Here is a 10,313-nt window from a genome sequence, read left to right on the forward strand (position 1 = left end):
ACTGGGGCTGCTGGAGAGGCAGCTCCAGTCCAACCGCAGAAACATCGCCCTGGTTCTCCTGCAGTTTATCCCCAAACTTTCACCACATCAGCTGTGAATGACCTAAAATCCGTGGCCAAGCACAAGCAGGGAGATGTGGGATGGCCGGGTGCAGGCTGAAGGCACCATCCTGGCCAGGACTACGTACAACCAGCATCTTCCTCATGTGGTCATACAGCCGAGGCTACACTCCAGGGCTGCACAACTGTATCCCAGAGCAACCACAGGAAAAGAGCAAAACATCTGCTGAACATCTGCCCAGCCAAGCAGGAAGCACTGCAGAGGCCAGGACTTGTCACTCCCTGCCCTTGTCAAAAAAGTCTCACCCCAGCTTTCTTGTTGCCCCCTCCAGACTCTGGCAAGGGCTTCCCTGAAGCCTTCTCTTCCCCCGGCTGAACACCCCAACTCTCCCAGCCTTGAGTCAAAGGACAAACACGGTGTGCTGACAGCCCAGCCGAGGAAGGGGGCTTGGACACAGAGCACTAAACCCAGCTGTGCTCCGACAGCTTGGGCATACACAGCATACTGTGCTCGTCACCCCGGCACCTCTCCAAACCCAGCCCCAGCTCCCTGTGGTGAGGGGTGACACTCACCAGCTCCACCTGGGGACCCAGCCCTTCCAGGATCCGGTGGGCAGCTTCCGCCTTCTTCTGCGGGGAGAAAAGGAGAGAGGGGGAAGAAAAGTTATTACTGCCATCGGTCATGGTCGCAGCCCTCTGCTCCAGCTCTCCCCCGAGCTAAAACCCTTCTCAAATTCCCACAGAGCCGCCACAAATCCCACCTCTGCCAGAGAGCGGGTGGAAAGGCTCAGCTCAGCCTCTGGACCTGCAGGAAACACCCCCCTGGGCAAAGGGCTCTGCTGCTTGAGTTGGCACGACTTTAATACACCTGAGCTCTCCCGGGAAGCAACCCTGATCCCCAATCCCTCTGGGTGCCAGGCTTGGGGGTGGGTGCACCCATCACCTCCACACGGCAGCTGCGCGAGGAGGATGGGCAACGCCGAATGCACGGAGATGCCCTCTCCAGGATCCATCGATGGGCAAGATGCACGGAGATGCCCTTTCCAGGATCCATCGCTTCACCAGCACGTGATCCTCAGATCTGAGCTGCCCCCGGCTCCTCGTCTCCCTCTCGCTTCCCTCCACGCTGCAGAGGTGCCCCTCCCTGTCCCCCTCCCACCCACGGCCAAGCTACCTAGTGCTTATAACAGACACAAACCCCGCTGGGAACGCGTGTTGGGAGCTGCACGGCAGTTACTAATTAAACGGGCGTGAAAAGACAGACACGGGTTGGCTGCACAGGAGCCTAAATAAAAGGTGACATTTTTGGGAAAGGGCACTTCCTCGCAAAGCCAGGCCCTTCAGCGGGGTGACCGACTGTCCCATGAATCTGGATGGCTGTGCGCTGCCGAGGGGCTGAGCCGCTAAAGCCAAACACCTGGCAGCAAGTGGGGAGAGTAGACCGGTTTTTCAGAGGCGTTTGCTCAGTAAAAGAGGTCGGTTTAGCTGTTTTGGGGTAGGGTGCCGAGAAAATCCAGAGCTGGCTGAAGTAGTGGAGAAGGAGCAGTGGGCAGAGCTGAGCTTCTCCAGTATTTAAACATGGGAGGGGAAGGGAGACCCCTTTTTTGCAGTACATTCAACATTTTAAGCCAATAAGTACTGCTGGAGCTGTAAGATGGGAGCTGAGCTCCACGAGTGGGGAGCTGGGGAGGGCTCAGCCCCACGGGTGGGGAGGGCTGGGCTGTGCCAAACCCTGGGGGAAGAGCCCCACGGGGCAGGGAAGTGATTTCAGCTCCCCATGGGACCCATAGGGAAAGGCAAGTGACCCCGGCACCAGGACGTGCCCCGAGCTGTTAAGAGACATTATCTACCCTCCCCATAAAATACCGCGTGTGCCACGAGTGCCTCTTCCACGCGAGATTCCCTCCCGTAACAGGGACTTCTACGGGTTCGCGAGGATGGGAGAGACGCAGTCCTGCCATCCCCAGGGATGTTCCAGCTGCTGACGGGGGGATCTCAGCCCAGCACACACAGCCTGGGTGAGACACCGAGAGCCGCCCGGCCCGGCCGCCCCGAAGCGCCGGGCACTTCCACGCTGTGTGCCCGACCGCGTCACTGGGAACGGGCCGAGCTGCCTGCGGAATTGCCCCTCCTCACATGACAGAGAACTCCCAGACAGAGCTTAATGGTCTCCAGGAGCTATGAAGTCCACTGACCTCAGAGAACATCGGCCCCGTAGCACGCAGAAACCTTAATTAAAACCAGGGGTGAGATTTTTGGGGAGTGAAAGACACTCATCCACTGCCCAGAGGGTGATTTGGCCAATCACCCGCTGGCTCACCACTGCTTCCCGGGAAGCATCGGCTTACCCGGATGTCCCCAGTGCGTACCCGGGACACCCGGCACCCCAGCTAAGCGCAGGCAGCGTAGCTGTGGGTAGAGGATCGCAGCCCCAGCTCCAGCCAGGAGATCCCACCAGAAAGCTCCTGGGCACGTGGAGAGAGGTACCCCAGTCGGGGCGGACGGCAGGGGAAGAACTGGCAAGGCCGGAGCGTACAACGCACTAACTTCACATAACGGGCGAGCATGTTCAGCTGCTGCGTTTGCCGTGTTTAGACAACCCAGAGGCAAATCACCATGGGCAGAACACACAGCAAATCGAGGAGAATGACATAATCCGTCTCACGTTAACCGACCGCGAGATGCGCGTCTCCAGAACGAAAGATGGGGAGGGGAAGCTGTTCTGAGCACATCACCTCTTTGTACGTACACAGAGACGCCTCGACCATGGAAGGTGCCCAATTAACACTTGACCCCCTCGGTAAGTGCCGATGCTCCTTGCTGCACTGAGCAGATCGCAGCAGAACTGTAACGAGCTGCTGAAAGGCCGAGGTGAGAGCCGGCGGCACGTTTGGGAAGGACTATTACACCCAGCAGAAGGTTCCCCACCACGCTGGGCTGATCCCGAAGGACGGACAGAGACAGGGAGACATACTCGACAGCCGCAGGAGCTTTGCTGAAGCCCTGTTGAATCCTTCCCTTTCCAGAGGCACAGCCACCTAGGACTCGGTTCCAATACTGATTTTGTTAGGAGAACGTTGAGCGACTGACCCCGCAGAAGCCAGAGGGTTCAACCCCACATCTGCGGAACGACACCCCCCACAGGCCTGCAATCCCTGTTATTTAGCAGAAAGCATCAGGAAGCAAATCCAGCCGTCACTTGTGACGAGACGCGTGGAGACGCTCCACAGCCAGCGGCTAACGACCCCTTTGCGGCTCTGAGTCCCGAAATATTGCTACAGCACAGGGAGCAGCGGCGTGAGGGGAGGGGAGGGCTGGAGCCCCCAGGCCAAGTTTCGCTCCCATTTACCATCAGAGTTGCTTTGCACCGGTAGAACAGCTCTGGGATTTGGGATCTGCACTGGAACAGGCAAACCATGGCCGTTTCCAAGGGCAGAAGCATCTCTGGAGTGCATTCCAGCATGACTTGGAGGTGAAGTCCTCCATGTCCGTTTTCGGCGGGATCAAGGTGTCCCAAAGACCGTGGCTGAACTGCAAACACTCATCTGTGTCACTGCGGGACCCAGAGATGCAAAAGGGGATCCACCAATGGGGCAACAGCAGCATCTGCTCCCCAAAAACCTCCTCTCTCAGGGATACCAGCAGGCAGCCATGGCTGGGGAGGGAGCGCTCATACCCACCTCACGCTCCTTTAACATGCTGGGAGCTACAGCCATCATCAACAGCATCCTCCCTGCAGACCATGGAAATCTCCTTTCTCACTTAAAAAGCCTTTGGCTTCCAAAGCCAACTCCAGCCCCTTGTTTTCCCTTTGAAGAAACCTAAAATAGGCCTGGGAGGGGGAAGGGGGCAAGAGAGCCACTTCCTGACCACGTGAGCTCCCACGAGGATGCCGAACCGACCCTCCCACCCAAGGCAGTGGCCGAAACCAGAGGAGGGAGAGGCTGGGATTTTGCGTGGGCTCTTCTTAAAGCCAAGTTTAAAAATGGAAGAGGAGGAAACACAAGAGTTATTTTGAGAAAGCGGATCTGAAATTAGGAGGCGGCATTTTCTTGGATGGCCTCCAGCCGCGGCTCTACGCAGCCCAAAGCTGCTGCAGCTGAACCGTGCTCCCGGGGTTATTTATAGCCGCCCGTAGGCAGCAGCACCGGGGAACGGAAGGGTTCCCATGTGGGACAGGCATGTCCTGCCGGAGACAAGCAAAGCCCTTGGAGAGGCAGGAGAAACAGGGCTGGGAAACCCCGGTCCCAGCAGCGGGGCACACGGGGAGCTGCAGGAGGAGCATGGCAAAGGAGCAGACTGGAGTCAGATTTGTTAGGAACAAAACTGGGGAGAAACGTGGCTGAAGTCAGCAGAAATCATGGAACCTCAGGTGAGACGTTTTCCTACCTGAAGCAGGAAAAGCCAACAGTCTGGGGGGATTTTAAGGCCTTACATCTGTGCCAGGACCAAACTGCGACCTGGCAGTGCCAGTTCCACAGCGCTGTCATTCCTATGCCCACAGGGACTAATTTCTTCCCCTTTACACCTCAGCATCCTCCCACTCAGAGCCAAACCACCCCGCAATTTGCTGCCCTCTTCACAAAGCAGGCGGGATGAGCCGTGGCACCATGGGAAGGCAAAGCATGCCTCCAGGATGGCCATCGCAGTGCTCCCAACCCACGCGTGGCAGCCCCAGGATGCGCGCGCCGGCTCCCCCTGAACCCCAACGTCAGCCAGCCCCGGTGTTTCCTGCCAGGCTCCTCTCGGCCAGCCCACAGGCTGATGCTCCACAGGATGCCCATGGGATGCAGCGGTGGCATCGCACAGAAGGCTCCTAGGAATCAACATCTGGGCACTGGAGCACCTATGGGAAAGCCCCCATCACCCAAGCCAGGGAGCCGGAGCTGTGCCGCAGGGTCTACGCTCCTCCCTCCGGATTTCTAGGTCCTAGAAACACAGGACACAGTGTTGCCTGGTCTGGGTTAGGTGTGGGCAAAGCTCCCATGTCAATGCACCTACAGGGAACCCCAGATCCTGATGCAGATGTTAAAAACAAACATCAGGACCATTAAAACAAACAAAAAAAACCCCACCAAAAAAGACAATCCCTTAAAATCTGAGGAAAAAAATGGAAGGATTCTCAATGACTCCAGGCTAAGTGTTTTGATTTTCCCTTTCTGGAGTGCTAATAGCATCTGACCTCCGACCTTCCCAGTTCTCCTCTGGGCTATTCAAAAGCCCACGCTGCATCACCAAGCCAAGATGAGGCCAGTCCAGATTCAAAGTTATCACGAACAGAAGCACGAGCGTGGCCACATCCAAAACACCCCGACCACTGTGTCAGCGGGAACCTGAAAACCCCACGACTTTAGCGCTGGAAAGTGGTTTGATACAGTGCATCGGCTCCGCGCTGACGATGCCGGCCTGATTCTTCCCTTTCTAATGTAAATGGGGGCTTCATAGAAAAATCAGTTATAGACACAAAACCCCGTGGGATCTGAGTCAGACTCGGTGCCTTTGAGCAGCTACCGGCTAGGTTGTACTTTGCAATGCTAAAAGTGCTCATTTATTTATTCTCTTATTTATGGATGGGGCATTAAATCCTTTATGAAGGTATTTGAGGAGCGCAAACGGAGAACTGGGAACACGCTCCACACAGACACAACAGCAGCGGGGGGGAGAAAAAGTTCAAAACAGCCCTTTGAATTCCAATTTCACAACATAATGCTGAATTTCTAGACAGATAGCTGTGCCCTTTTGAAGGAACAAGCACCGAGACAGAAAGGGAATTAAAATTTAATCGTATTGATTTCCACCGAGTCGATCCCAAGACTGAGGGAGGCTGCTCCCGCTGCCGGCCCTGCGTCAAGCCCAGTTTTTCGGAGGGCTGACAGCGGAGCAGGGATGGGCTCGGGCGGCCGCGGCGCGCAGGGGCGAGGCGGGGGGTCTCATCCAGCCCTTGCCACGCTGCGGTGGGTCGCAGCACGTCACGTCCCCTCCCGGGAACGGTGCTGGAGGGGGAAGTCGCGCCGCGTCCTGACGTGACCTCTCCCGCTCCGATAAATGAGCTCAGTGTTTCAGGGGGAAGCTGACGTGCGGCTGTTTGCAGGGATAAGGTCTGACACAAGGACAGAGGCTGCTTTTCATCTCCTGGTCTCTGAGCAGAAATCCTGCCTGGCTCCGACACTTGGGTCTTCAGAGAGCTTCCACCACCCGGATGCAGCTCGCAGAGCTGGAGATGGGCACAGGCTCCACGCTCCATGCTGGAGAGAGGGCACGAGCACGTCCGATGGCGTGCACGGCCACTGATGGGGACTCGGAGGAGAATTCACCCAGCAAAGCCACAGCCGGTGGGCTGCTGGCACGGCCAGGGCTGCCATGGTGCCGCATGCCCCGGCAAGGAGAGCTCAGCCCACCAGCATCCCGGGAAAGGCATGGGGACCCCTTTGGAGCAACACCTACGCTGCACTCCTCCCCATGCTTAGCACAAGAGCTGGAAATGCCATTTAAGGCACAAAACCATCCTCCAGGCCAGGTATGCTCAACCAGTTTCAGGGGAAGACGGATGCAAGGAATCCCATCAACGTCCCAGCAATTAAAGCCACAGCTAGAAATACGCACGGAGGATCTGCCCTGGATAAGGGGATTCGAGGTGGCAGTGGTTAAACTCTCTCAACACAGTAACACATCCCAGAGGGGCAAGTTAAAGCCCGCAAGGGTGTGCCACACAGCTACCACCTCAGCGGTGCCAGACCCAGCAGGGATCCGCTCCCCCCACGGGGAGGCACTGAAGGTCCCTCACCCAGTTTAATTTAAGGGATCCCCAACATCTGCATCCTTGTCAGCCTCCAGCAGCCACCGGGACACCCGACACAGCCCAGTTTCCCTGGGTAACTCTGCACTGCCCTTCTGGCACCCAGGGACTGGAGAGGGGGGGACGGGGACCAGCAAACGCACCCCAACCCACACCCGGCAGCTGGAACGGGCCTCTGAGCACTGCGCTTTTGGGGCAACCTTGGTGATTTTGGCACCCAGCACTGTTTTAAACAGCGTTCTGTCCCTTCCAGGACCACAAACAGCTTTGAAAAGAGGACTCAGTTGCTCCTGAAAACGCTGCTGATCCTCAGTTTAGTCCTCGGGTAGTAACAAAAACATTAACTTCCATGCTCGTACAGCCTTTCCAAAAGGGCAGGGTTTGCAGTTTCAATCCTGGTGCGGGTACATGTGTGTGTTTTCCTCTGTTCCACTGCCAACATTTCCCAAAAGGGACTTTTCCAGGTGCCACTTCACAGCCCATCTCTGGAGACAAGATGAAGAGGCACTGACCAACATGCACCTGGGGCGGGAGGCACCTGGATCCTGAGTATCAAACCCCCTATGACCCTAAAACCTTCCTGAACGCAACCACGGCCTCACGGGGCAGGATTTCACCGCAGTTGAGAGCAGCTTCTCTCTGCTCTTTCCCAGCAGAATCCGTAAAGGTTTTTCTCTGGAAATCAATTACTTGGCCAGCGGAGTGTGGCAGGAGGGGATTACAGGTCACGTTTTCCACAATTATCCTCTCCGACGCCAAGGAACTTTCCCAATCACACGTGTTAAGTAGGTCACCAGAGGGAAAAGCAGCGTGATGGGCATTTAGCATCTACCAACCTGGATTTTGAGAAAATCGGATACGGGCCAGCACCGACCCGCATCCCAACGCCTCATCCATGCCCCGCACGGCGGTGAGAAAGGCACAGACTTCCCTGATGAACCATATGCTAAAATTAGAAGCCATTCACCCCTGCGAAGCCACAGCTCTCGCCAAAAGGAAAGTAGGTCACAGGATGGCTGGCTAACTGGATTTTCCGGCGTTCCTAGCTGCTCTGTCCTCACGTAACCTCCTCTCTCCCATGGACCGTTTTTGGCGTCTCCTTTGTTCGGGGTATAACTGCCCGCAGTGTGTAGCGGTGGCGCAGCCTGGCAGGAGCGGTGGGAATGGGCATAGTGGTACCCGTGTCCTTGGTGAAGCACAGACCCACAGTTCATGGAAAACTCAAAACAGAGCCAGGGGAGAGCCCCTCCGCTGCCTCCCACCTGCTCCGGGACCGGGACAAGTGCTGGCTGTCTGCCCCTTCCACAGCATTGCCCTTTAAAGATTGTTCCAGGCTTTGCCAGCTCTTCTGGGGGCTTCGTTCTCTCGCCTCTTCCCCAGACCTGAATATCCTCCTTTTATTTGTATTTCTCACCATGTGCTGCCTCCGTCAAGCAAGCCACAAGCTGAGCCAGGCAAGGGAAATGGGCCAACCCAATGTCCCACCACCAGCCACTTTTCCACCCTCAATCCCAACTGGCACCGCTCCATCCTTCCCTCTTCCAGTTCTCCTCCTGGCCCCAAGGGGAAGAGCAATCATCACTGAAAGGCATCCCAAACGTGCCCAACAGCAGGGAGAGGCTGGAAGCTGAGCCCAGGGATGCCCTTTAGAAGGATAATTGCACCCTAGATCCCACCCTTGTTACTGGAGCCACGACCAAGGCAATGCTGTCAGCAGGGCTCAGCATACACCCCCACGGCTCAGCACCCATCTCCCAGCTGCGGTACTTAACAGGGTCCTTCCACCCCCAGCCCCCAAACCAGCCAGCAAGGCTCTGGTGACTGGTCATTCCCTGCAAACAGATCACGTCATCCTCAACGGAGGAACTTCCCTCCAGCCTGCTATGGTTTCTATCAAGGAAAAGGGAAGGGCAGTCCGGTTTGAGTCCCCTACCCCCAGATGGGCTTGCTCACATGCTACTCATGAGGGGACTTTACAAGAACACCATTTACCCACCCCACGGATGAGGCAGAGGTGCCCATGGAGGCAGATTTGTAATCGCGCACACATTTGAGGTCAGGCATGACCCTCGCTGGCCGAGCACCCGCCTGGAAGCAGAGCACCCCATCACCAAGTCTAACAGCAAAACGCTCCCAGCAGCAGCCCGGCATCGAGGAGTGCGTTGGAATGATGCCGGGCATGCCAACCACCAGGTCTGAGCACCACACGCGACGGCGTCCCGGGTACCATGGCTGCGCGCTCGCCAGGAGAAACGCTGAGCTCCACACTTGCTCCCCGCGCTCCGTGCCATGACCCACAGGCCAGGGCAGCAACCCGAGGGACTGCCCAGAGTCACAGCGCAGGCTCCAAGAGCAGACCGGGTCTGCGGGGGAGGTAACAGGACACTTAGGGACACCACAGGTGACAAAGCAGGACACTGAGCCCTGAGCCAGACACAGCTAACGGGGCCTGCTATGAGGCAGAGGGGATGAAGGTCACCTCTCCCTCCTGCCTCAGCACCATCTTCTTCCCATCGTAACATGCTCCAACTATATGAGTGTCCAAGGAGGATGGGGCTCTAAGGAATAGGAATAAAAACATTTGAAACCTCCTTTTTTTTGAACCCAACCCCTTGCACAGGAGCCCTGGAGAGGGCACTTGGTGGGGCCGTGGGGCTGAAGCCATCACCAACGCGCTTGCTAACACTTCAAAACGCATCCACCTCAGCACAACAGCCTGCCAGCGCTGGGTCCCCTATTGCTCAGGGAGAGAAGCAGCTGGAAAAGGGAAAACCAGGAAAATTGCACTGCCGGGGAGCGCAGGGTAGGCGGGTTTTTCTCCTGTTTAGGAGCCGGGCACCTGGATTTCTGCAGCTCCCAGTGAAATCACACGGCTGGCAATTCAAAGCAATTAGCTACTGGTAGTTTTCCTTTTATGCAAAAATCATCCTTTTTATCCAACACCTAAATGAAAATGAATATGCTTGATTATCTACCAAAGGGCCCAATTTCCTCACGTCGCTCCGAAGCACGCGGCAAAACCCGTCTCTACCCAGGCTGCTGCCATGGGTGACGGCCGAGCGCGAGAAACGAGCGGGCAGGGCAAGGACCCAGAGCCAGGGATGCCAGCCTGACCTTTGCTACTGCTGTTTACAACATCAAATATCCACACATCCCGCAGTGGCTGCATCCCTGTCCTTTCTGCTCCAGCCCGGGGGGAGGCAGGCTCAGGGGCATCCAGGAGGGCTCGTAGCTGGCTGGCCAGTATCGGAGCATCACGGATGTTGCCCTACGCCCGTGCAGCCCACCCCAGCACGCCAAAGCCCAGCCTCTGAGGCAGCTTTCGACCAGGTTCACTCTCGGGTGAGAGCACGAAACAAGCTATTTAACAGACACGGCTCTGAAGCACCTCCTGAACGCTTCAAATCTAAAGCTGATCGCAGGAAACCGCCCCCCCCCCGGGCAGGTTCTTTAGAAGG

At 56.9% G+C, this 10,313-nt stretch overlaps 1 protein-coding gene across 1 annotated transcript in view; it reads right to left on the bottom strand.

The window, feature by feature from the left end:
• Window positions 1-632: 632 nt before the first annotated feature.
• Window positions 633-10,313, bottom strand: part of LOC104511435 (nuclear receptor corepressor 2-like) — a gene marked incomplete at its 3' end in the record, with an annotated part of 52,526 nt that continues 42,845 nt past the window's right edge. Inside the window, 1 exon segment of the mRNA XM_010154052.1 lies at window positions 633-689. Coding sequence (XP_010152354.1) covers window positions 633-689 — 57 coding nt within the window.

The sequence above is a fragment of the Eurypyga helias genome, unplaced genomic scaffold (assembly GCF_000690775.1).
Source record: "Eurypyga helias isolate BGI_N326 unplaced genomic scaffold, ASM69077v1 scaffold13186, whole genome shotgun sequence".
Taxonomy (NCBI): Eukaryota; Metazoa; Chordata; class Aves; order Eurypygiformes; family Eurypygidae; genus Eurypyga; species Eurypyga helias.